At 46.2% G+C, this 27644-nt stretch overlaps 1 protein-coding gene across 3 annotated transcripts in view; it reads right to left on the reverse strand.

Annotated features, from left to right (window-relative positions):
* TGFB2 (transforming growth factor beta 2) overlaps positions 1–27644 on the reverse strand; it is a 77321-nt gene that overhangs the window by 39243 nt on the left and 10434 nt on the right. For 2 of the 3 annotated variants that reach the window (XM_006188155.3, XM_014562160.2), the window contains exon 2: positions 21952–22035. The exons of the other annotated variant lie outside the window; for it this stretch is intronic. In XM_006188155.3, coding sequence (XP_006188217.2) covers positions 21952–22035 — 84 coding nt within the window. The remainder of the gene's footprint in view (positions 1–21951; positions 22036–27644) is intronic. 3 annotated transcript variants of the gene reach the window in all.

The raw sequence follows: 27644 nt of genomic DNA on the forward strand, positions 1-27644 counted from the left end.
CCTATTTCTCCTGACTGGTGGGCTCTCTTCTCGACCCGTCTCTGACCAGGCTGCACACTGAATCAGCACTAGGAGGACCGGCGCTGGGAGCACGGGCTTTACCTTGGAGGGAGGAGCCTTGGTAAGTCTCCTGAGTACAGGAGCTGAATCTGTCATCTTCTCACTCCCCAGGGCCTCCTAGCACCTGATAAGTGCTCAATAAATATCACAAAGGAAAAGGAGGTGACGCCTCTCTTCAAACAGCTCAGCCATACGTTGATGACCAACATAAATCACAAGCCCTGACATCGTCCTAGGGTTTTATGTTTCACAACGTGCTTTCCCATACATCACTTCCTCTGAGCCGATAACCCTGTGAACTAGCAGTGTTGGCTCCATTCTACTGCTGAGGGAACCATAATTCAGAAGCCAATGGTTTTATTTACATGAGTCCCGGGACTTCTTAGTGCTAACCCAGTGCTCCTCTCTTGCCACCAGGCTCGGGACCTGCCCCTCTGCAAGACAAAAAGCAGCCGGCGGAGCGGGAGATCCCTTAGAAGGTGTGTTCTAAAGTGAATGCATGGAGGCTGGGAAGCCCCGTTCTGAGACCTCTGTGCTATTCCAACGTGAAGAGAGCTACAGCAACAGGAACACAAACACGCTTCCCACTGGCTCTGACGCTCTGGGGAAAGCAGTCTTCATAGATTTTGGGAAGAGCTATTCTAGTGCCAAGAGCAGGAGCATCTCCCTCTAAATGCCCAGTAGCCTGGTGGTGACAGTGCCTAGAAGGGACCAAGATGGAGAAAGTGATTTAAGCGCAGGCAGCTACCTTAGGATCACGACATAGACTGACCTTCCCTGGAACTGGGACTTTGGGAATGACGCAGAGAGAGATTCGAGAGAGAAGCAGGGAGCAGGTTTCAGAGAGGGATTCAGATGTCCTTGGGACGGTCTGCTCTTTCTTCCACGGTGGGTGAAGGGGAGACTGACAGCTGCAGCAACAGGCATGGCAAAGACTCAGAGATGCTTTTTCACCATCAGCCTCAATGACAAAATCACTTTTCAGTGTACAAAGCGCATCCACAATTGCCCAGAAGTTTACTGCACTTAAAAATACTTACCTCTGGATGTAGGAGACCAGCTGTGACCTCTCTGCCCTCAAGATGGACTCACAGAACAATCAATGCAGCCCAGACACAGACAGACTTTCACAAACGCCAGATGATCTCTTTGTTTCTTTTTTTGAAACCAACTGATCGCACATTAATTACTCCTTGTTCACTGCAGGAAGGCAGCTGGGGGCTCTCAGAGGCAAATACACCTTCTCCATGGCTCTACTATAATTACACACGTCTAAGCTCATGTCCACAGCTGGGAGGGTGCCCCCGGTCCTTGAACTAGAGCTTCTAACCTGCAGAGGACAGACACGTGGGCTTGCTCTCGGTGGGCCTTCCAGGCTGAATCTGTTTCCATGAAGAATAACACAGATGGGGAGAATGCTGGCAGGGGGCAGGGATACAGAGACAGACACACGGGCTTCACGGCGTGTTCGGCAACCTCCAGTATCTCCGAGGATGATCCCAGAATCCTAAAAGCATTTTATGAGTCTAATATGCATACAGACTGTCCGCACAGAGTGAATCCTATTTCCCCAGCCTTCGATCAGACCAGTTTTTCTCTCAAGCCTGGTGTGAGGGAAGGGAAGCGAAAAGGACAAGTGGTCACAGGTCTTGGACAGTGGCCATGTGGGCCACGAAGAGAAGTAAAGTGCACAATGTGGGAGGGGCTTTTCAGACGTCGGCCTGAAGAGGGAGGGCGGGGCGGCACGCGTTCTCTGTAGATTTCACTCTGGGGCATCAGTAAGCTCTCCCGCCAGTTCCCTCGCATCTGAAAGAATGTTGGGCGAGGACTGGGCTCAGGGGCTGGGAGAGGCACTGGCTGCCCTTGAGGCTACAGGGATTCAAGATTAGAAAGGACTAACCCTCTATAGCTTGTCGTGCCTCTTCTAGCAGTACAGACAGCGTGGTACTGAGCAAGCCCACCTTTATTCTCAGCCATCTTCCATCTCTCTTGACCTTTAACCAGTGAGAAGTCTTGACAACTTTCAAATATCTCAGAGAGACAACTTCAACTCATGTCTTGCCAGGACCCTGCGACCCCAGCCTACACTTCTAGCTTTGCAGTGACACTGCCACCTCTGCCTCAGGGTCCCCTCCCCTCCCACCCCCACCGCAGGGGACTCTGCCTTCAGCTCTACATGCACCGTATTACTTCCAGTCTCCAAGCAAGGACTGACGCACTACCACACCCAAGCCACGTTAATTCTTCACCTAGAAACCCTTTACTTTTGGCAAAGTCTACTCATTCTTGAAGGTCAAGCCTTGTTTCCCTTCTTTTCAGAAGAATTCTAGCTCCTCCAGGACAGAAGCCACCTCTCCCTTCTGGGTGCCCGACAACGCTTACCCTGGTGTGTATGATGGTTCTCAAGATCTTTAGATGTTGACCTGATTGACGGCAGCATGAGAGCAAGGACTCAGATTCTTTTCTGTGCTTATAAAATGTGATGCTAACTCTTGCCTCTAAGAACAGCCATAAGGGTTAAATAAGATAATGATTTGAACACAGTGAGTACTCGAGACTTGTAAGCCTATATGATTAACAGATCCCGGGAGCAGAAGGGGAAGGGCTGCATCTACTCTCAGAGTTCAATGCCAGCAACACTCTCCTAACCAGGAACAAAGACAGGTCACATATGTCAAAATGGCAGCAGCATCTGAGCCCCGTGGACGGGAGGCATTTCCTCTGCCTTACAGAGTCGAACAAACCAGGACAGTCCTTGGACCTGCCCCTGCTCCTTGGTTTATAACTACTGGTATCAAGAACCTGTGGGAACAGGGGAGCCTAATTCAATAGGACACATCTTAGAAAACCACTCTCAGATTCACTAGATTTGCTGACCCAATGGCTCACTCACATAAAACTAGGTGTAAAAGGAGACTTTGGTGATTTTACTATTAAAAGTACTCACATTTATGTGTTTTACTGGATATAATCTCATTTTTAACCTTAGCGACATCTCATATTCTTATGAGTGACATCTCATAGTCTTATCTCACGAGATGCCTATGAGATGAAATGAAATGCTCTTACACAAGTGCTGTCTTATTGACAGTGCCGACCATGAGCTGGATGATTCCCACCACCCACTTGCATGAATGAAAAGACAGGTTTAGAGCAGGCAAGTCACTTGTGCATGGTGCGAGAACACAGAAGTGGCTGGAAATTGCAGACCACATCTATCTGAACCCAAGGCCACAGTCTTCCCACTGTTCCACGTCCCCTCTCTTCCCAATAAAAGTTCGTTCAAGGACCAGTGGGTGGAAAGTCCCAGAACAGCCAAAGGTCAGTAAGTGATGAGGCTTCTAAGTGTTGGAACCATCCACAGAAGGAGTCTGAAACTTCCCTGGGAACAGCCAGAGGCTTATGACGAGAGTCAAGGAGAGATGACAGGACCAGATGGCCTTTGAAATGTGACCACCCTGACAACCTGTGACACTGTCCCAAGGTTTATTAGACAAGTCTGGTTCTAGTAGTTTGGATCTTCAGTTTTCCTCAAAGAGGAAAGATGGGGAAGGAACCAGATAGCATTGAGGATTCAGAGGCTGAGCTTGGGAAGGGCCATTCAGGCTACAAGGCACAAAACCTGAGCCACTCTCAGGGTGGCTATGAGATCAGAGTCATCAGTCCTATGCACAGGTACTTGCCCGGGGCCACAGCGTGTCCACAGACAGCCTCCAAAGCACCTGCGGCCAACTCTCGTTTGTTTCCCTAGCTCCCCTGAACCCCCCATGGATCATCTTCCAAGCTGCATTGTATCCAGCCATTCTCAACAGATTTGAGTTTTGCCTTCTGTCCCTTTTGGGCTAAACCCTAGGGCTGTGAAGGACTGCCTACGGCCCCCGAGCTTAATGAAGAATGACGTGAAGCAAATGCAGGGTAAATCCACTGCCTGGAAAGTCAGCCTCTCAAAGTGTAAGATGCCAGTAATACCAGCCGCAGCTCCAAGCCTCACCTGCATTGCCCCCTTTACGCCTCGCAAAGACTCGATAAGGTAGACATTCTTTTCATTTCCATTTTGCAGGTCAGGAAACCGGGGCTTAGGAGGGTTAGATAATTTATTTAAGGTCATGTAGCCAATAAGTGGTGGAGCCAGAGTGGAAGTGACTTACTGTGTACCACTGTCAGTGCTTCACTTCAAGGGGCTGACCCGTTTCATACACAACCTTGTTTGTAACACATAGTAGGGCATTTAATGTATTTGATTTTCTCAGCTTTCCCAACATACCTGCTAATGCTTTTTCCATCTCAAGTTATTCTAATTCTATTCCAACATACACAACAAGTTTAATTATCTACACAAAAATATGGTAACTTCTAATCCTATGAAATAATAAATGACAATGCACCATCATTAAAAATAGTCACATATCCAATGCATGGAGAACACTTATGCTATGTAATTCCTTTTTTCTTTTTTCGTTTTTTAAAAAAAATGAATCAAGATGTTCTAGCAGAGGAGAGGGGGGAAAATCTCTGTGAATTACTTTATATTATTTAAATCAACCTTAAATCAACTTGCCCTATAGCTCTTCACTACAGAACTGTCATATAGCCACAAAATCGCCACACATGACAAACTGTGAGGTCGAAATGAAAGAATGGGTGGAGGGAAAGCATTCTTGTGTCATTTCACAATTTTGGGGAGGCTCCAGAATGTGGCACATTTTTTGTCAGTATGTATTTACGCTCTGCCTTTTTAGGTGGAGAAGTCCAAAGGCAACATTTCTTATTTGAAAATGTGTTTCATGGAAAGTTCTTCAGAACCCTGTGGTTAACTTTGCTGCAACTTCTAACTCCTTGAAACCTGACTCAAGACATCACCAAATATTGCGAATCCTCTGACATGTAGCTGTGTTAAAATTCTTCAGTAAAAAAACTCCCAGACATTGTGGTTACAGGGATAAACGGTTTATGCAAGGGCTGCCCCTTCTAAGTAAGAATTCCCACTGCCTATGAAGCCAATAGGAGCGTGTGCGACACTGAAGACCTGTGACTCCTTCCTTCTCTACCGCCCTGCCACCTGCTTTCCCATCAAACAGAAAAGGGACCTCTGAGGGGCAAATCAGCAACCTTGCTACTGGATTTCAAAATGTTCTTGTGGTTTTCTTAATGTAGATTCATATTTATAATCGATGATACTTTTTTTTGATGGAGGTATTGTTTTTCTTTGTATTGAGGTATAGTTGGTTTGCAATGTTGTGTTAGTTTCTAATGTACAGCATAGTGATTCAGTTATACACACACACACACGCACATATGTATACCCTTTTTCCTAATAGGTTATTACAAGGTATTGAATATAGTTCCCTGTGCTGTACAGTAGGACCTTGCTGTCTATCTGTTTGATATATACTAATACATATAATTAGTATCTGTAAGTCCTGAACTCCCCATTTCTCTCTCCACCCCCGCCTTCCCCTGTAACCACAATTTTGTTTTGTGTCCATGAATCTGTTTCTGTTTTGTAAATAAGTTCATTTGATGATTTGTTTTTAAAAAAGGCACATGCTTTCCTGCCTTGCAGTTTTGACCTTCCTAAAAGATCACTTCCAAATACCAGGAGGATTACACATCAACAAAACAGTAGTTTGAGATCCCATCTAAACATGGGTGCATTTGTGCTCAGAGGCTTCCCATTAAATCCCTGTTTATATCGTGAATCCAGTCCGAGAGCTCTCCTGCAATATCCCAGGGCAGGCCCAGCAGTCAGAGGCTCTGGCACATAGTTCTTTCCTCCTCGTTGGGAATTGCCCTTCCTTTTGCTTTTGATTCTTCCTTGAAACCTTTCTAGTGTTTAATTCAAAACTCCAATTATTTCCAAGAGGACTCTAAAAACATCTTAGAGTAGGCTTGTGTCACAGGACAGACAACTTCCTGGCCCCCATAAATATTTACTTTCAAAAGTCGAGATGAGTGATCAAAAGAGAAAGCTCACATTGGAGCTCCACGTACCACCAGTGCTTGGAAAGGGAAGCCCCTTAAAAACATGCGCTCCTCAGGGAGTCGGGGGTGGGATCTGAGGATCTCAGCTTTATGTCAGGAGCAGGAGTTGGTAACTTTGATCCTCCTTTTCCTAAACCTGACTCTTCCCTAAACACTGGCTGTTTCACTACACGAGAGTCACTCCACCCTCTTCTGCTTTAAAATTTTGTTGAAGGTTACTAAATATAAAATGGATAAACAAGTTTAAATTATATAGGACGGGGAACTATATGCAATATCTTGTAAGTAACTTACAATGAAAAAGAATATGAAACTAAATATACGTATGTTCATGTATGACTGAAACGTTTTGCTGCACACCAGAAATTAACACAACATTGTAAACTGACTATACTTCAATAACTAAAAAAAAGATTTTGTTGAAGATACATTTTTGTCAAAATTCATCAAGCTGCACACTTAAGACCTGTGTGTTTCACAGTATGTACTTCCATTAAGAATAGGGGAAAAAAGAAATGAAAGGATGGAAATGCATATCAATATTTTTTAAATAATCCCATAATGAAATGTCCTAAAAAGAAATACTAGTCCCAGGCAGCTGGAGGAGTCTCACTAGACTTTCAGGAAACCTATCACTCCAATCCATGCAGACTCTTCCAGAGAAAGAAATAGGGAAATACTCCAACTCAGGCAGACAGTATACCCCTGACACCACCAAAGCCCAATCAGAAAAGGGAATTTAGAGACCAAATCCACTCATGAAACAAAACCCACTCAAAAAAATAGTAGCATAACCAAGGCCTGTTGTATATGCCAAAAAAAAAAAAAATGGAAATGATGGAAAATCATTCTTTGGATTCAGTTCCTGTAACCAACTGTCCAATACAGGACACAGAGGCACTGTGAAGCCAGAAGAGAAAAAACTCTGAATTTCCACAGAGAAAAAAGCTGACGACCCACTTGAGTGTGGAAGTGAAACCAAGTGCTTAAAACTAGGCCCTGTGTCCATCTCGCGAGCAGCAGCGGGCGCCGCGCGCGTCAGGGGCCCTGCCCGAGTCTGGATGTGAGTCTTGGAGCCACCTTCTCTACGCTGGGGGCGACGGACTGCTCTCCCACCGACAACACTAACCAAAGAGCTTCATTTCACACCTTTGCTTTTCTAATTTTCCACCTTCGGCTAAAAATACTGCTTTTTGGGTGAGATTCAACCAAAGCACGATCCCCCGAAGCAAAGGGAGCAGTGGCGAATAAGAGCCCTTGCAGGGGCCTCCGGGCAAGCTGGCTCTTCTGTTTATATTTCCAGCCTCGTTGGAAGACGGCCCCAAGCACTTTGGCTGGGGGCGGGGGGGCCGTTTCCAATGCTCTGGTCTCATTTTCACACAAATACTCCTCCGCAAAAAAATAAAAAATGAAAAATAAAAAACTGCGGCGATGTTGAGGGTCATGGCAGCCCCCATCCCGGAAGGGCAGGAAGACCTAGAGGCAGCTTTCACCGTCCCCTTTTGCTGACCTCAGGGATCTTGTCACTATTTACTCATCCCACGAAGTGATGATGAAAGTAAAATATGGTTCATTACCCATGTGCTTCTCTGGCAACTGCTGATCTCTTCAATTTGAAAATAATTCTCCCCTGCTCCAGCCTAGGATGGCCCCACTGTGTGTGCACGGATACACACACACACTCCTAATAACATTATCTCATTTACTAGCTCTGTTTATTGACATATGGGGTTCAGTACAGACCGCCTGGAACTCAGCCTCCAGCCCCTTCTCTTTCAGGCACATCACAGAGCTCAGGGCTTGTCCAGAGTTTTAGGATTTGGTTTTTTGTTTGTCATCTTGGCACTGGTGCTCGATGAAGACATCGCGCTGTAACCAACGAGATTTACGGTTCGGGACTCACTCAGCAGACCCAGATTCGGCTTTGGCTTTGCCACTTCACAGCTGGCCTCGGGCACATCTTCTAACGATTTTAGGCCTCAGTTTCCTCATTTGTAAAATGTGAGGAACACCAGCCTTGCAGGATGGTGGGAAGGTCAGAGGCAGAGAGAATAGACAGAGGTTACAGGGGATGCTTGGGGCCTGCTGGGCCACCCTCACCCTTTGCTCTAAACCAGTTTTACCAAAGTAAAAATACAGACAGACCTTGGGACAGAACTAGCTACCTGACCTTGGGCAATCCATGTAACTCTCTCAACTGCGCTTTCCCCATCTGTAAAATGGGGACAAGTCAGCATCTGCCGCCTAGAGCCGGGAGGATAAACTAGGACGGTGAAAGCAAAAAGACCCAGCGCTGGGCCTGGTTCGTGCTGAGCCCCAGCATCTCAGCCTCTGTTATTTTTTCCTCGATTCCAAGTTGCCAGCACAAGGGCTTGTTTCTGGCAGCTCTGTGCTCACCTTCCCGGCTCCCCGCTCACGCAGGGATTCCTCTGCCCATGAGCTCCCTTCCCAGCAGCCGGCCCCACCCCCACTCCGGGCAGCTCTGCTCCCCATCTCCAGATGAAGCGAAAATCTGGTAAATATTACACTTACAAGGTAACAGGTCTGGAATGCTCGGCATCCCAGGCGGAGCGCAGTTGCTTCTTGGCACCCAGACACATATATGCTGCAGCCCAGGGCCAAACTGCATTTGGCTGCTTTGTGCAATTCAAATAAAGATCTTCAAAATCCTCCAACTCTATAAACATTTGTACTGTTTGCTAATCAAAGGGGTGAGTTTTTAAAAAAAAAAAGCCATCTGAAGAGAGCTGGGCATGCTGACGGCTCTTTTCAGTGGAGACCCGCAGGAGTGCTGGGGTCCACGCACCGTGTAGGTTTCCAACATATAAATGATTTCCATACTTTGGGCCAAGTGGACCCCACTTTCAGAGTGGACTGCCTTTCCCTCAATGCACAGACCTAAGCGACTTTCATTCCGGGTGTTGGTGCCTAACTTAGCCATTACACCACCCTGCTGCTTCAGTGTCACGTGGTTGGTGACTGACTCAAGCTTCAATGAACAGGAGTGAGGCATGATGACAGTGGCAACTATGGTGGTGGGGGAGGGGGGTGTGCTGGCTGGTCCACATTTTAGCTATTGATCTTGGGAGTGATTTAAACTCTCTGCCTTGGTTTTTTTCTTACGTGAAATGGAGAAAAGAATAACGCCTATCTATTATTGCCAGGATCAAATGAATCAGTTTCTCCAAAGTGCTTAGCAGAAACCTGGGGTAGAAGCGGCACTACCTTAGTAGAAGGAATAAATATTATTATTATTGCTGCTGCTGTTATTGTTATTATGGACCAGATACCAAGTGTGAATAAACGAAACTAGTCAGAGATCCTTAGCAAAGAGTAACTGGCTCCTCCGATAAGTAAAAGAAGTTAAGCACAGTTGAACGTATGTGAATTCACTTCTCTCCATTACCTGGAAGCAAGGAGAGGAGAGTGGTAAAATTAGATGATATCATAGCCAGCGACTTCAACTTTGGCCTTCGCTGATTCGGATGAAAGAACTGAACTTCCCAGTGGTCAAGAGAAGAGATAAAGGAGACGGTTTTCAATTGGCTTCATCTTGCCTTCCAGAGACCTAACCTCAGAACTTTTAAATAAAACCTCCCCCTAAATAGCAACCTTGAGAAGAAATGTGCGAGCTGGCTGGGAGCACGAGGCAGGTCAAAGAAAGGCGCACCATTTTCCCAAGAACACAGAAAAAAGTGCACCTTCTCTGGTCTGCTTTGACAGTTAAAGGTAATTGTGGGTCCCGATTTCCCCTCTGGGTGACGGAACGTCATGTTTCAAGGACTTCCGGGATGACAGCTGGAGTCTGCTGGCAGACTCCCCTCTAGCTTCGCCGGCCAGGGAAGTGGCTGCTCAGGCTGGTAGCAGCCGCCAAGTCCAAAGAGTGAGTGGAGGGGAGGGTATTGCTCAGTGGTAGAGGGCATGCTTAGCAGGCATGAGGTCCTGGGTTCGATCCCCAGTACCTCTGTTAAATAAAAATAATAATGACAATAAATAAAATGAATAATATTACCTCCCTCCTAAAAAATTTTTAAAATGGTTAAAGTGGTAAAAACAAAAACAAAACAAAAACAAAACAAAACAAAAAAACAAGGGCCAGCAGGTGAAGGCTGTCTCTGTCCTCTGCACACCTGTCTGTCTATCACCCTCCTCCTCCTCCCCTCTGGCCTCCCCAGGCAATCACAACTCCTGCCTCAGGTCCCTTCTGTGTAAGAACAGAAGGGGAAAAGCACTACAAGATACAGAATGGATCAAAACGAAGGAGGTGATGGCTCAGAGGCCTCAGCATTCACTATACAGAGGAGACAGGAGGAAGGCAGAGTTTTATGAGGAAGAGAGAGGGCAAAACTGTTTACTCAGGAAGGCCTTCTGGACCTCAGGCCACCTCCTCTGGAAACATCTATCCTGCATACCCATGACCCCAGGCAGAGTTTCTCCCTGGCCACAGCCACCCAAGGGACAAGGGACAGGATGGGGCTTCCCAGGGGTCAGGCGTGGGGCAAGCTATACAACACAGGAACAGGCAACCAGCACAAGACTGGGACTTTCTGTTCTTTGTACTTGGAGAAGCATAAGTCTCTCTCCATATAGAGTTTATTGAGGGGAGGAGCACAAAACAGAATGAATCACAGTGCTGATTGGGGGCGGGGACGGTGGGGAGGGATGTCCTTGTGGTTAACCGCATTTTACTGGGGTTTTTTATTGATTGCAGTTGTATTGAAAGAGACATGACTCAGACATACCATATCTGAAGCCACGTAAAGCGCTGGATTCTAATGGAATTTCAATATACGAGAGTGTCAGGAACTGTACTCCGAAATGTGAAAAGTTTCACTATCAACACAGACATCATTTCCTTCTGTCCTTTAACAGCTGAAGGAGACGCTAACTTTCCTCCTTCCCTTTTCACACAGAGGCGGTGGCTACTCCAGGACACATATCTGTTGCTCTATGTACGACATGGATCACTTTTTTAAAAAGTTGGTCTCACATTCAGGACTTAGTCACATTTTAGAATGATCTTTGTACGGAGGATTTAAAAATCAAACTTTAATAAATGAAGAGGTATCTTATGTTCCTGGATGGGAAAATGAAATCTTGTAAAGATGTTAAAAAAAAAAAAAAGAGTTGGTTTCATTAACCAATCACCTTGTCTTCGTGCTTCCATTGGCCTCGGCTTGTAAATATCATTCAGCAACTTTTTGCTGTTCTGCTTTGTGCAAGGCAGTTGGTGCACGTGACCCCCAGTGCCTTCCTCTGGGCTGTCTGTGCTGCTTCTTCCAGAAGGGACCCATCCCTAGTCTCTATTTTTTGTCCAGCTGTGTGATTCAGGTAGCAAGCCCTTGAGACCCTGTATGCTTGGCGGATATTTACTGAATTAAATTAAATAAAACAATATTTTCCGCATCATTGTTTTATCATTTATCATTTCATCATTTTCAGGGACAATCCAGGAAGGAATTAAATTAAAATAACAAGGGGGACGGAGGTATCCCTTAGTTGGAGAAATAGTCACTAAAACACATGGTCCTTTTAGGCAAGTCCTGAGAGTTTCGAACCCTCCTGACAAGACATAGGATGGCATTCTGCCTTATTAACGTCTACCAATTTTTAAACAGTATCTCCAGTATCATTTTCCTCTGGTAGAAATTGGTACCACTTTTAATTTTTTTTCCTAAGTTTTCGAAAATATATCTCACTTGCTTTTCTCAATGTATGGTAACTTGATATTAAAAACATGGGCTGGAATTTCTGGGTTTCCTTTGGTTCTCAGAACACAAAAGCAAGAACATTAAAATCTTCACTGATCACCTTGAAATGAATGAATGATTGAATGAATGAATAATTCATTCGCTCCCTACCACAGGCAAGGCATTTTTATGTGTTAATTTCTTTTTTTAAAAGTACCATTAGAGAAGCTTATTTTTCAAAATTAATTCTTATTTTCAAGAGAAAAACGAGGTTCAGAGAGGGTAACTGACTTGCCCAATATTTCACAGTCAGGATTTTACCCAGGGTTCTCCTTGATGCAAAGCCTGTCTTTTCCTTCTGTTATATCACAGACTAAGTGTCACACTTAAGAGTCATCTTTGGCTCATGTGTGAGTCACTTTCTTGGCTTATCAACAGTAAGCTGGGATCAAAACAACCGAAGGCTGACATCCTCACAAAGTTTAAAGGAAGGGACCACCGTCTGTTATAACAAAGCAGAAGAAACAGAGAGGCCCATTATATGAACTCGTCTGTCTAGACAGATGACTAAACAGGGGTCCCTCCAGGGTTAGACTTGAATTTCCTCTGTTCAGCCTGTTGGATATTTAGTAATAAAAAAAAAAAATGCTGAAAGGCTGTAGGACTAATCTGAGCCCTCCTCCACTACCCAGAGAGTAGTTTAAACATCATTTCAGGGCAGACTGCATGTGTTAAAAGTTTCAAGCAGAAGTTAGATTGCGACAAGATGAGCCCTAAAAATACTTGTGCTGTCTGGCTGAGGACCTAAGAACAGAGGCCCGACTGGCCCTTTGTAACTCCAGTGACAGCAGCTTGAACTCACAGAGGGAGCAGGGGCTAATCCAGGTGTCCCCATGGGACCATCCATGGCAAGAATGCATCAAAGTTGGCCTTGTCTTCCCTATGGGCTGGCAAAGAGCTTCTCTCCTGCTCTTGGTGGGCCCTGGGGACTAATTATTAATTCATCATTTATAACACGAAACATACTACTGAGAGTAAAGAAAAAATCAGGATCCTCTCATCAAGGCTGAGAAATATAAACAGAGGTTGGCGATAATAAGATTTGTTTTAACCCTATTAATATTGCTATGCTTAGTGTACAAAAAGCTCCCCCAGGTAGGAATTAAGAGTTGGCTAACAGACCAAGTGGCCTCTTGGGAGCAGACCAACAGACTAAGACCTTGCTTATTTCCCAAGAAGTCCTTAGCAATATGCAAGGTGCTATTTCTATGAATATTTGCAAAATTCATTCACTCCCTCATTTATCAAATTTTTATTGGATGCCTCGATCTGCAACATTCCTTCAAACATATGCGGACAGATAGGATGGCCAGGAACTGGGGGTGGAATGTCTAAAGCCTTGGCCCAGTACCATTCTGATCTCTTAATAGGCATTGAAGGGTTAATGAAGCAGTTTGAGTAAGAACTCAGATTTACTAGCTTGCAAAAAAATAAACAAACAAAAAAATAATTTTAAAAATTAAAAAAATAAGAAAAAAAAAAAGGTTGGTCCTATCTAGGGAGCAAAATGAGAAACATCCAGATTTGACGTTGCACACCTCAGGGATTACCCAGTCTGGACCAGAGAATCACTTAAGGATGCGTCATACTTCACACGAGGTCATGCAAGAAGAAACCATCTCCATCCCACAAACGAGGAACACAGAAGGATGAGCGAAACTCTGAAGCCGCTGCCTAATTTTGACATCTGCGTTCAAGACCCTGAGTTCTGCTGCCTGCCTTGAATTTCCAGAGGTTTTTGTGAGAGAAATACTGGACTTATAAGAAAGAAAAAAAGGAAGACATCCAAACATATCTTTTTTCCCCTCCTTCAGAAAAGAATGATTTCCTTATCACACAGATAACGTATTTGCACTCAGTGAATTCTGACACCTCATCCTTTCACCCCAAATCTTCTTGTTTATATTTAAGTTTATCATCTTAGGGGAGCGATTGATTCGATGAGCTTTGGAACCAGACAGACCGAGTTCAAGCTCTGGCTCTGCCACTGAGTAGCCGTGTGACTGTGGGGAAATTACATGATGTCTGCAAGCCTCGGTCTCCTTATCTGGAAAACGGAGAATAATAAGTGTTTCTCTTCTAGGGCTAACATAAAGATTAGCCCAGTGCCTAATTTAAGTATTCAATAACTGGCGGCTCGTGAGATCATTAGTATTCATCTTGTTACTACTAAAGACAGAATCCACCTTCATCTATCAACACCCTCACTCAGACATATGCCTTTTCTTCATACAGAAATTCACTCATATTATAACGTGGATGGCTAGACAGAAAATCACGGTAGCAAAAGCTCCGTTAACTCCCAAAACAGAGGTTCTCAATTCTGGATGCACATTAGCATGCCCTGGGGAGCTTTTGTAAAACAAGATGCCAGGCCCCACCCCTCACCAACTGAATCAGAATTTCTAGGAGGTGGACCCCAGCCTGGACGTGCGTCAGTCACCTCCCAGCTGATTCTCGTGCACAGTGGGGTTGAGCATCTCAGCACTAGGACGACCAAGGAAAGACCACAGCCCCGAGGGTCCACGGTTCCAATAAGGGATCTGAGGGCTCTGATATCTGAAGCCCAAGTCCACGCTTTTGCCATGGTACCAGCGGACCTAGTGGATAAACTGGTGCTTCCCCTGTTTAGTTTCCGACAATCAGTCTGCTCTCTCCCTCACAATAACCCTCCAGTAAACCATCCCCGAAGCCGCAGTGGCCGCAGTGCCCCCAGGGAGCTGCCCTCCCACTCTCCCGCACATGCACAGCGGACGAGGTAAGTAGCAGTCTTGAGAAAACAAGAAACACAGACCAGGAAAATAGAGAAGCAACCCCCGCGGCGAATGTGAACACATCCGAGTCAGCTCCACTTCAGAGCAAGGAGCCAGTCCAGCCGAAGATTAGAAAAATATGGTCTGACCAGTTTAGATTTCACAAGGATCCAAAACCAATTTAGAGTCCAGTCGGTGGACAAAGTTCACATTCAGCAAAACAGCTTCAGCAGTTGCATCAGCCACACAACAGGGCAATTCAGAAACACAGATGTCCAGCCATGTGCAAAACAATGCTTTCATTTTTTTTTTTCCTGCTCTTTCCCACCGCTGACCCCAAGCGCAGGATGGAAAAGCTCAGCACCTGCTACTAAGAATAGGCTGCGGTGACGACGACGACCTCGCTGGCACCAAGTTGCCCAGCGTGCTCTGGGGCACTCTGGGCGGACGGATGGATGGATGGCTGCTCCCTGTCTTGAGAGCTGCACAGGAGATGCCCCAGGCCAGGCAGGGCTCCTCTCCAGTTTTCTCACTGGACACAGTGAGAAGGAGGCTGAGTCTAAGCCGTCGACCTGACAGGTCATTGTCAGGAGACGAAGGTTCAGTTTACACAGAAGTCTAGGGAACCACATGGCGTGCGATATTTATATCATTAAACTGGCAATGGAACTCACACAAGAAAGATAAGAAATAGGGAAGTCATGGTCCCTCTAGCGAACAGCGAAGCATCTGCGGACTTACAGTCTCATGGAAACTCAGCCTGTATCCTTACTATGAAGAACATCTACCAGACATGCCGGGCATGTCAGGACCACGGAAGCAGCCTGAGACCCTAAGGCTAAGGGATATGACTACATGTTTTGGAGGTAAGCCTGAGTTCCAGAGCTTCCCTGACATACATAAATTTCACATAACACATCAGGACTTGCTTCCTAAACCTACTGCTACCTACTGTGCCTTCGACATCAAACAAACCTATCTCAGTTGGAGGAACAAACAAGTCAGATACAAAAATGGAGAAGGACATTTATGTCTGTCTTATAAAGTCACCCTACTAATTATTTAGTAAATATCCATTGTAAAGCTCCTCATAATCCCACAGATAAAAGCAATACTGTGGATCCAATCATGGCATATCCACAACACAGAAAGGTGGTACCACAGGAGAAATCCTTCTTTCTCCCCCAACTCCTCCGCCTACACTGTAGAAGACTATCATTCGTTCAAAATAGAGTCTGTCCTTCTCCCATGGGCCCACTCCCACATGGACCCTTTCTTGTGCCCCTTCCTGTCCTATTGGCTTGGCCCCATGTGGGTGGGGGTAACTGCCGCATCTCATGAGGTCCAGACAGAGGTCAGCATGCCCAGGTTAGACGCTGTGCTCTCAGCCTGAGTCCCACAACAAAGTGTCACAGGGCAGAGCCACAGCCAGCGCACAAATCCAAGTACGATGTGAGTATAATTTGAGAGAGAGATCCATCTTGGCGATGTGCCCTTGAGATGAAGAAGGAAAGCTCTAGATCGTGACCTTGAACTTGTGAAATAATGTCATTCCACAGAGTTCCATTATGTCACAGCACATCGTGGTGCCATGGTGTTCTTATGCAACAGGTCCATTATGGCTCCTGACTGTGTCAACTTTGAATAACAGATACTTGATACAATGATCTTGCCCTGTTCTCCAGCCTCAGTATTTCAAAGTGGGTTTCCTGTAGGAACACACCGATTTTTTTTTTCAAAGACTGCTAGGTGCTTCTGCTGTGTCCTGTTTCATCGAGATGGTAGTCACTCGAGCTCACAGAGGAAGAAAAGGACATGACAGGGCCAATCTCCTCCTTCCAGAAAACATAAGCAGCTTCCGATTGCTACTGGGTAACTGCCAAACCATTATTTCAAAGGTCATCTTTTTAAGCAGTGAATACCGCCTCCCACACGAAGGCTTCCCTGACCTCTCTAAGGCAAGTGAAGCAGTTCTTTTGACCTCTCACACCCTTACTTGTAATCAACCACATGGTGCTGGCTCTCGCTTTTGTTTGTCTGCCTGACCTTGTCACTCAGCTTTAGGGTCCTGAAGACGAGGTCTATGCTGCGTTCCTCCCTCTGTGGACAGAGCTAGTCCCCTGGTCCACAGGAGAGTCCAGGGACGTGTCTCGTACAGATGGATGAAGGAGTCAGATCTACATCCCAGCGTAAAGTCTTGCTGTTCAAAACTTAAAAATTAGAAAGCAAACTCTCATCCAACAGAAATGCTTTCTGACTGATAAGAGACATAGTTTTACAAATTCCCTGGCTCATGACCTCACTTCAAAGTTTAGGCAAAGGCTCTGGGCACAGCTAGACAGATCCAAAGACCCTTCCAAGCCCAACTTTCCACTTCACAAAGGGAGGGCAGTTAGTTTGTCAGTCTCCGAGGCCAGCCGTGGTCACCTATGAGTTTGGTGCCATGTGTCCCTGGCCACTGAGCGGAGGATGGCTGTGACTAGGCGTTACGGCAAGTACGACCTCCAACAGCTGCCATTCCTCACTTGTCAGCACAAGATGTGAGGCCCAAGAGGTTATTTTCATACACAGAAGGGTGCAGAGAGCTTCTTTCCAGAAAGGAAGGGGATGGGTTGCCAATGACTTAGGAGTATTCATTTAAAACAAGCAAAAACCACAAAAAAGAGATTCTACATATAGAACCCACTTGGAGCCGGCCAATCGCATTATCTGCTGAAGAATGAACTCAGCACAAGGGAGGTCTGTTTGAAATTCTTGGTGCAGCTTCACTTAGAAATACAGCTGCAAAGTGCCTTTCTGGGGGTGGAGTTGGGGCGCATATAGCTCAGCGGTACAGCGTGTGCTTAGCATGCACGAGGTCCTGGGTTCAATCCCCAGAACCTCCATTAAAAGAAAAAAGTAAATAAATAAACCGAATTGCCTCCCCCATCCAAAAAAAAAAAAAAAAAAGTGCATTACAAAGGTCTTCTCACTGGACTCTGTGCTCCTACCTTGGTCACCTGGGGACTGTTCTCAACTTAAGAGCCACAGGAACCCCTTGGCTAAAACCGCCCTTCTCCCCCTTTGATTCAGAGGAAAAGCCACCGACTTTACCATGACCTAGAAGGCCCCATCTGACCCATCTCTCATTCTCTCTCTAACCTCATCTCCTAGGGTACTCTGGATGATCCTTGAGTCTGCCAGGAATGACAACGTCTGTCCCCTCTGCCAGAAATGCTCTACTCCACACAGCCCCAGGCTGTCCTCCGACCTCCTTCAAGGCTCTGTTTACATGTCACCCTCTTAACGAGCCCTTCCGTGCCCCGCCCACCAAAAACTGCCACTCCCCTCCCCACCCCCCAAGTCTACTCTACTTTTCTCCACTGTAACATTGATCAGATTCCACCATTCTTATCTCATCTTTTTTAAATTAGTCAGCTCTCTTCTTTCTCCCAAAATGTGAAGCTCCCCCAAGGGCAAAGTTTTTCGCTGTTTTATTCACTGATGGTATTCACTGGTGACAGTCACACAGCATACAGTAAACACTGTGGAGTGAAATATGAATATGAATCTTCATCCCACGATCTCTGCATGCATTTGACATTTATCTTCAAACTACATCTATCTTTGTAGTTAACGTAGAGACCTCTTAATGGAAGGCTCGTAGGGTTGTAGAATTAAGACTATCAGTCATTCTTGCCATACTTCAGTAGCCCTGTGGGCTGTTCAGTGACCCAGACCACATAGAAGAACTGGTTATTCCTCTAGTGTGATGGTCAAAACCACAGTCCTTATAGAAGACTGGGTCTAGATGGTTGGATTCCAAATACTGGATGGTTCCCAAACAACATAAAAGTATCAGGAGGTATATAGGCTTGCACAAAGAAAATACCAACTGATTTATCATTAACTTTTCTTTTTAATATCTGGGTCAGATTCTCACCTGCTCTCATACATCTGGTTGAGAAAAGCAGTATTTAGAGAGAGAAAACTGCAGTTCCTTGCAGCTGAATTTGGCTGAGATCGTCAAGTTTACATTCCATTGTTGGCTAGATCCTTACCCCATGGAATGTCTCAGAACAGGATTCAGGCCATGCAGAGGTCAGCAGTGCTTCGACCAAACACTCCCTCAGCAAATTAAACATTATACACTGACTTACACATTATACGTTACACGCCACTTAAGACACGTGAGTTTTGCAAAGCCCCTTGCCAATCCACAGCTGGGACGCGAATGGAGGATCTCACTCCCACGCATCACCTTCAGACTAGGCTCCGACACGCCCGTGTGATCATTTACTTGCTGGCACACTCGTGGCCGCCTCTGTGGAGAATGGAGGGCCAGGGCTACGTGTGATCAGTGTGGTTAACCTCAGATCTACCTTGGTATCTGTAAGCACTGGGGAAAATGGAGAGCACAGGGTGAAACCTCAGCCCTGCATGGCTTCAGGATCTCACACTTGCAGGACCAGCTGATCAAACAGAGGCCCCGCTGGACCTGCGCCCTTGGTGCTGTAGGACTGGCGAGTAAACAGCCCGGCAGGATGAGAGCGCGCGCGCGGCCTGAGCTGCAGAGAGACCAGCCTCCCCGGGGAGCCTCCCGAAGGGGCGGCCCCTCGGCTCCACCCGCCCCAGTGGTTCTGACCCTGCAGGGCTGAGACAGGCCAGGGAATCTGCTTCTTAGGACCCTTCGGGATGCACAAATGGCGGCCACCTTTTGAGAAGCCCATCTTTAAATCTCAACCAAGCTAGTGAAAACCATCTTGCTCAGGAAATGCTTGAAAAACAAAGTTGAATCCACCTTCATGGCTTTTGACCTGTTCCTTCATGGAGAGGCTGTCCCTACCGCTTATCAATTCCCGATTCTGATGTCTTAGGAGGAAAACCTTCAGGCAGGTTAACCTCATTTTGCCCTACGTTTTGGGGGAGAGTGAACTCAAAGGCAGCAAAATGATGTAGCAGCTGCATGGCCTGGGAGGAGCAGGACGACTTCTTCCTCCAGGGGATTGTACTTAAAGCTGTTGAAGCGTCAGCACTGCCAGTCCAGCCATCAGGGTCAGGACGCGCTGTGATCAGCTACGCCCAGGTTGCGGAGGGACTGAGAAAAGCCAGGGGCGCCACAGGTCCCACACACCCCGCGGCCGCTCCCAGCATCTCCTTGGAACGAGAGGCGGTTCACACAAGGTGACAGGGATGGCCCTTGAGCTGCTTGGCACAGGCCAGACTCCACTTAACGAGTGTTCAGAATCACACTCAGCATGGAGAAATTCACCCTGACCCTGGACGCCTGCCCCCTGGCATGTGCTCACTTACATTTTTACTCAATTACTATTTCTAAGAACAGAAACAAAAAAAAAAAAAAGAAAGAAAGAAAGAAAGAAAGAAAGAAAATGCAGAGCCCCACTGCTCAGCAGTCTTGCATGGAAGGTCTGGAAGGGTCCGTGGGGTTTGCTCACAGGCGCGGAGCTAGGTAGGGCCAGAGAGCCTCCCGTTGTCCGGGAAGCCGGGCATCTTTCTTTCTCCCCGGCCACACCCTCCGAGGCACTCCTGATTTTCCCAGACTTGGAGGAGCAGGGTGGGTTTCCAGAGGTTTTTTTTTTTTTAACCAAAGAAAGAGGGAAACTTGCAGGGATTCAGTGACCGAAAATAACCCCAAGTGAGAAGGCGGGTCTGAGAAGGGAAACCAGGCAAGGAACTAGGGTAGGCAGGCCTCTCAACTTGCTTACTGGGGAGGAAAAGATGAAAAGGAAATTAGCCCAAAGTAGTAGATAAGAGAAGTAGAAAATTAATAAGACAGGATTCCCAAGGGAAAGCAAAAGGAAGACCAAAAACAAAAAAAAAAAAAAAAAAGAAGGTGGTCTCTCTGGTATGCTGGAGGGCCCAGGGCCAGACCTGAATTCAGATTCTGGTCATCAGTGAGCTTGGTGGCAGAGGACCAGGCATTTACCTCTCCAAGCCACAGTGTCCTGACAAGTGGGGGTCGTCCCCCTGGGCCTCCCTGACCGCCCAGCATGGGGCGGATGAGGATGACGGCCTTAAGTCCCAGGGACATAAGGGGAAGTCAACAAATGTTTTCCTTCTCTCATCCCCTTCCCTTGTCTTTTCCAAAAAGCTGGTGAGAAAAAAAAAAAATCAGACAATTAACTCCTGGGTTTAAACAGTGAAATAAAATACAAATTTAGAGATTAAAAACAAAAAACGAAAGTCCCGTATCGTCTATCACACAATAAGTAGCTTTAAAAGCACAGATTACACCGTTTACTCTTTTGATTCACATGGCAGCTTCCAGCCACTCTGACGCTTCCTAGATGAAAATAAATGTATATTCTCAATAAATCCTTTTTTTTTAAACCCCAGCTTAGGCCACTATAAACAAACTATTTCTTTTCTTGATTCCTTGACTCCTAAGAAGCAAGGTTAGGTCTGGTAAAGGGCACAGAAGGGGAACAGAGCGAACCAGACATCTGCTAGGCTAATAAAGACATTTCCTTTGTCCTTATGCGGGACCTCCACCGGTATTTAGAATCCATATAATACAAGCTTCCTCAGGGCCTCAAAAATGCGAGTGACCCAGTATCCGGACAGCAGTCCATCTTCTCCCTTCCTGACATGGATCAGGGACCACTGGGCCAGAGCTCTGGAGTGTCAGGGTCAGCTAAGACCTGGTCTTGTCTGTGGGCTCACTACCCAGCATACACTAAACGCTGGTACTTAATAAAAGTTGGCTGAATTTATGAATGTTCTAAATCAGAAAGGGGTGAGACCTCCGGCTTCGGTGGCCCCCAGCCTAACCTGTGGCCTTGGCCCTGACGAGTCTGCACCTGTTCTGATGGTCATGGCTAAGTGGTCTGAGCAAATGGCCAGCTCCCAGGTTCAGTCAGCTGACGCCTTGCCCACAACCCCATTTTCTCATGCAACCCAGAAATGGCAATTTGCAGGTGGCAAACCATGGCATCCGCATGACTTTCCCACAGGCCTCCCGCCAGAACTGCCAAGGAGAGAAAATCTCCCTCTCCCTTTCAGTTCAGTACCAGAGACATTAATTGAGCAATTGCTCTATGCCAGAAATAAGAACATGGATTCAAGGAAGACACCAAAAAAAGGACCCTTGACATCCTGGCCAGACTGTTCCACCCTCCAGAGAGCATCCTCCAAGGGGGCCAGGAGACGAATCTGTCCATCACCTGGTAACCCCAGGAGCACAGATCTCAGATACCCACAACCCACTGCGATCAAGTCATCATAGGACTTCAAAGCATTCATGAGTTTTTCTCATACAAACTCAGACTCCCAAACTGGCGGTCAGCTACAAGGCTGCACATCAGAATTCCACTTCGCCGCGGACAAGTTCCCCACAGGAGACACACACTCAAGATGGATTGCTATCTCTACATCAAATGAGGTATAAAGCAGACGAGTGTACTCACCAAGGTACCCACAGAGCACCTGGGGCTGTCTGGAGCACAAGCTGCCCACTGAGCCAGAGGGTGTTGTAACAACTGGGCAGACAGCTAGGAGTTTTAAAAAGCACAGTCATTAGCTATTTTACTGAGGAGACACCTCGTACAGAGCTACACAAAGATTCAACGCAGAAGAAGGACTCACTGAATGTACTTATTGTTCCCCCAGAACCTGAAGGTCCCTGCTACTCAGGGCCAGGGGACAAGGCCGTAAGGGTCTATGAGGGACTGTGGGTTCTAGCCCCAGATCTCCTGGCGTCCCTTTCACTGGCAGTCAGGCTCCTGAGTTCAGGGTTCCCTTTAACATATTCTAGTGTTAAAACGACAGTGTGCAATTTACATACCGAAATGGTAAAATAAATACCTTGGCTTACATTAAGGAGGAACAGGGAAGGCCTTGACCTCTTTGACAAAAGACGGCCTTATCTACTAAGAGCGGTAACTGTTTTTCCATTTGTTTGGCCTCCATTTCAGTTTTCTTCAAGCCACCTGTCATGATTTCTAACCCGCACGTGAAAATTCCTTCTCCAATGATCAAAAATTCAAGTGTATGTTGGTTTGGGGCTGCTCGGCTATGGCTTAAAACTCTGGAGCTCCTTGGAATGGATTAAACATATCTGCCCTGGAAGTTATGACATCCTGAAATTCGGAACTTTCTTTAAAACAACAGCAGCAACTAGATCTCGTATATGGCCCACCACATTCTTAGGAGAGAAATTACACCCCAGACACCTCCAGGTGAAGAGAAAACATTGCTGAGTGCTCCAGGGCTGTCCTGTCTGTGGCACAGTCAGTAATAACTATCGGAATTTTGCGCGAGAGAATGTAGACGGACACTCCTGCTCTGTCACTGGGTTTCCTCGGGAAATCTTTTTGAACACGTGCCTTGATTCACCCAAGCCTCTGTTGCTATGAAATGAAGCTGACGTAATGCTGTCCCTGAAGGTTTTTAGAAGATTGCAATGAAACAGTCAAAAGAAACTGATGGATAAAAGAGATCAAGGGACATAATGCTAGGTATGTAACTTATCTGATAGATGAATCGCTGACTGCCTCCTAGGTCAGGCATGAATATGCTTTTTTCCCAGCTCCTTGCATGAAATTTAAAACCCACCTGGCTCCCATTCACCTAAGGTGTGTTACCTGCCTTGCAAACTTCTTTGGACAAAAGAAAAAGGCCTTGAGGATGTCTGTCTGTCTGTCTGTCTGTCTTTCTATCTCTCTCTCCCAGATTTGTGCCTTTTATCTCTCAATTTGAAAACAGGTAAGGAAGACTTTTTCCGTGCCCTGTAACTCCCCATCTCCAACATTCCGCCCACTGATACGATCCTAGTGATGTGTTCTCACACCTGTGTGGATGACCCCTCCCAGTCGGGGGCCTCTTTAATTGAGACGCGGGACTCGGGCTGGGCCGCGTGGCGGGGGAGACGAGGGCCCTCCACGCAGGTCTTTGTAACACGCTGCTATCACGTTGCCACCACATGCCGTCGCCAGCTGACATCTGCTCACACATGTTCTCACCAATAAGCAACCATGTTGTTTATTTTTAGAGCCCTCTCCACAGACTCACAGCGAAGAAAATTCCCTCAAAATAACCCGTCAGCAAAGACAGGAAGCTACAGCCTGGGTATAAACTGTTTGTCACAGGATCAGCAAGTCAAACAAAGTCTTCTCGTTCATAGCTGACCTCTAAGAAGAGATGCTGCAAGTTATCTTAAAGAAAAATCTCAAGGACTATAACCAGAGGAAGGCAGGGGATGCAGAGGGCCGCTTGGTTAGCAGCACATTCTCTCCCAGCGATGGCCCTGTGCGTTTCTTGGGGGGACTTCACTCCTTTTCCTGGGAAACAGCACCTTCTTCAGGCCAGTGGATGTTGTGGTGCAGAAGAGGGACGATTCTATTACCGGAATCCAGTCCCTGCAATCGCCCCAGGTCGCCCAGGGCAAAGGAGGTCGGTGTGCGGACAAGGCAAGGTAACTACTGCCATTTGTAGTTTCCAACCAGCAGTCCTCAAGTGTGCACCTTAGGTTTACTTTCACTCTGCTATCAGGAGACAGTATTAAGATCCTTTCTTTCCTCCTCATCCTCTTTTTGTTGTTGTTGTTTGTTTGTTTTTAAGAAGGGCCAAAGGACAGGGTGCTCGGGTGCAGACTCAGTGCCTCAGAAGTTCAGACCATGAATTGGATGGAGATATAAGTGATGCTAACAGTGATGATTTAGGCCAAAGAAAGCAGCTTAGTTTTTTAAAAATCAATTTTCAACAATCTACGTGTTTGAAGTGGCACTGTGGTTTGGATAAATGTTTTCAGATCAATGAGGTTTGGGGTACCTGCGAAATGCTTTTTAAATGTGAAACGGTATGAAAACTCTGACACATCAACAATCTTAGAGAAATAATAACTTGTAGGGGTATTAGGCACGCCCTAATTGATAATGGGGGACTATGGCTCATATAGGTCATAAGATAGAATAAGTTTGGGCCTGAACATTTTGCATGGGTAATTTACAAAATAACTAAAAGACTATAAAAGTGTTAGGACTCATTTTTGCTCGTGATGGCACAGCCAAGAAATAAAGCAAAGAAACAAAAATGCAGTGTCTTCAGAAGGTGTTTCTGAACTACCTGCTTGAAAATCACCTGACCTTCTTGTCTAAATGCAGTTTTCTGGAGCTCACGTTAAAACTACTGAAATAATAAGGTGGCTGGAGGGTAGGGGACACAGGTTTGGGCATCGGCACATATGATAAGCACTACAGGTGATTCTTCTGCTCGGTGAAATTCAAGAACCACTGGTATAGGCTTTTGTGACTTACAGGTTAGAAAGACTTTTTATAAAATTTCCCTTGACCTCAAAACAACGCAACCAGGTGGATCTAGGAAAACCTATCCTCTCATAAGGGTGGCTCGTTACAAGAATGGTTTTATGTAGTATGAAAGTGTAGACAGAGATCAAGCCATGTTTGCTGCAATGATATCTTAAGGAAGAAGATTAAATGTCATTAAAAAATGCTCCAGTCACCTTCGTGCCAACTCAGTTCCTGCTTCGGCTGCTCTGCATCCCTGCACACAAACATCTCTCGTGATCCTAAAAATTCCCAAGGTGGGGACTATCAGTTCCTCCCAGCACTAGACTGTGAGTTTCTACTCTACTCAGAGAATTCCCAGCCATTGTTACTGAGAAAGGGCCAATGGCTGATCCCCAGTGTATAATGACTGGGGGTCAGCTTGGCTCAGACCCTCTTTCTAGTATCTGAGGACTACTGCCAAAAAGAATTAATGAAATTAGACATGACGCTATGCAGAGTTTCCTTCTTGATTTCTCTGACAGTGGAATTCTTCTGAAATCTGTCTCCCTCCAAGATACACCAGCACCCGTCATCTCGTTCTCTGGAGGAGAAAAGCGCAAGCTGGGTAGGTGGAACAGAGGCCGGCTCAGGACAAGGGTCACAGATCTGACCAGAGACTTCCATTAACACACTTAAGGGGGCGAGGGGTATAGCTCAGTGGTGGAGTGCGTGCCTAGCATGCATGAGGTCCTGGGTTCTGTCTCCAGTACCTCCACTAAAAAAAAAAAATTAAATACATAAATAAGCCTAATTATCTACCCCCCAAAAAAAATTTAAAAATAAAAAATAATTTAAAAAACCCTACACTTAACAACCTGAAGCTTAATACTACGAGGTACAAGTGAATGACTAAATTACTGCTCAGATCAAAATGACTATTCACAGACACACCTTAGGGTGAGAACTGCTGTCTTAGAACCAGAGGAGACAGCCATAGTTCACCTTTGGTTCTGTCTGGCTACTTCGGGTACAACTCCTACCTCTGTTTCTTTCTCCTTAGTTTCCAGAGCCCCAGATGCTAAAGTGTGAGCTTGGATATGGAGTCACTTCCCCCACAGTAAGCCCTGACCAGCCTCCAAGGGGGCAGTTCCTTTACCACATCATCCACCTTCTGCAAAGAAATGTCCTCAGTCTGTGATTTTCTTTTTTTTTCCCCTCCTTCTAAAGTAGAATCAGAATAAGTCATTCACTTTTTTTTTCTTTCTTTTTTTTTTTTTTTTGGCCTTTCTCAGTCAGCAGCTTACTGTAAGAGTCTACTATAAAGCAAGCAGAAACGACTTCCATGGTATTATCATTACGAAATCAAAGCAGAAGTGAAAATGAGATTAAGTCAATGGATGTGGAAATAAATGACTGAATAAGAATGAACCACCTGCCCCGCGGAAGGAATGACCAAGTTACTGTTACATATGGTAGAGAAAGAATAACCCCTGATGAATTTGGTCTCAGAAGTGCTGAATTACCAAGTCTGAAATGAATCCAAAATTTAAAAAGTAGGCTGTATTTACCAGAAAGTTCCCATTTATGTGTTGGCAATAAGGACCATCTTAGTGCTCTTGAAATGCATGAAAAAAATACTGTTTGCTCTTTTAGACAGCGCTTCGTCAGAGATCTGCAAAGACCAATGCGTTTGTGATCGCTTCAGTGGCCTTCTCAAAACCAAACCTTGCATTCTGGTTCCCAGGATGAAATGACCAAGGAGGATTCTTACAACAGCCGAAAGTTATGAATGAACAGCGACTTGTGAGCTAGCCTGTGGAGACAGACGCGGTATTTGTCAGGGTGCTGTGGCTTAGATAGGGAAAGCCAAGTGAATGGAGCCACGGTCGAAGTCACATTTTTCCTTTTCTTCCATGAGAATGGAAGGATGCTACAGCCTTTCCTGAAACAAACCACAGCTCCAAAAAAAGCAGTCTTGCTCTCCAACAGCCTGACCCTCCCGTCAGAAACACCGTGTCTCTTCCTGCAAGGGATGTCCTGCTTGGTCACCACGGCCACGGAGGCTGCTGGGAAGGCCCGGGGGAAGAAGGGCGCTCTCTCTGTGAACAGAGACGCGGAACAGGCCGGCGTGAGAGCAAACAGCTGCCTGAGGAGGCTGGAAATGCATCTGAACTATTTTCAGAAGGTCTGGGCTTGGCAACATCCAGAAAGCATTTTCCATTTGCTTGAAGTTCCTCAAGTTGTTGTGATTAAAGGAACATCTAAGCCCCACATTTCTGACTTATCAGGCAGAACCAAATCCAAGCGCTCGTTTTTGAGAAGGAAGGGATGGGGCTGGTCCACAGGGAATAGATTTCTGGCCAGTGCAAGGCTTTCCTTCCTTCTAAGATGCTAGACCCAGTAAACTCCATTCCTCTTGGACAGCAGTGTTTTCTCACACCCAGGAAGTGGTTTCACTCAGTCGCCCCAGGAAAGCCAGGATGTGACTTCCCGCAGAGAGGGTCTTGCTGTGTGAACAGCGGCCCCGGGGCTAGTGTGGCCTCTCTTCTCTGATACCACCTCCCCAGTTTTCATTTCCTCTTCAAACCCTTTGCGATGGTGCCTCCTGACCACCTTCTCCCCTTCCTTCCATCCGTCTTCCTCTTGGAGACTTCTGCTCCCTACTGGCATGTTGTTGCCCAGGTCTGTTTTTCAATGAATCTCCTGACAGCAAAGAAACTGCTGTGGCGGATGCCCGGTCACAGAGGTCTTCCCGAGTCTAATCGTAGCCGCCTGACCTGGCTCAGCCCAGACTCCAAACATCCCAGCTTCCTTCTCAGCACAGACTCTCACCAGGGGGAGGTGATGAGACTGGGGACCTGGCAGGAGGGGCT

The sequence above is a fragment of the Camelus ferus genome, chromosome 23, assembly GCF_009834535.1.
Source record: "Camelus ferus isolate YT-003-E chromosome 23, BCGSAC_Cfer_1.0, whole genome shotgun sequence".
Classification (NCBI taxonomy): domain Eukaryota; kingdom Metazoa; phylum Chordata; class Mammalia; order Artiodactyla; family Camelidae; genus Camelus; species Camelus ferus.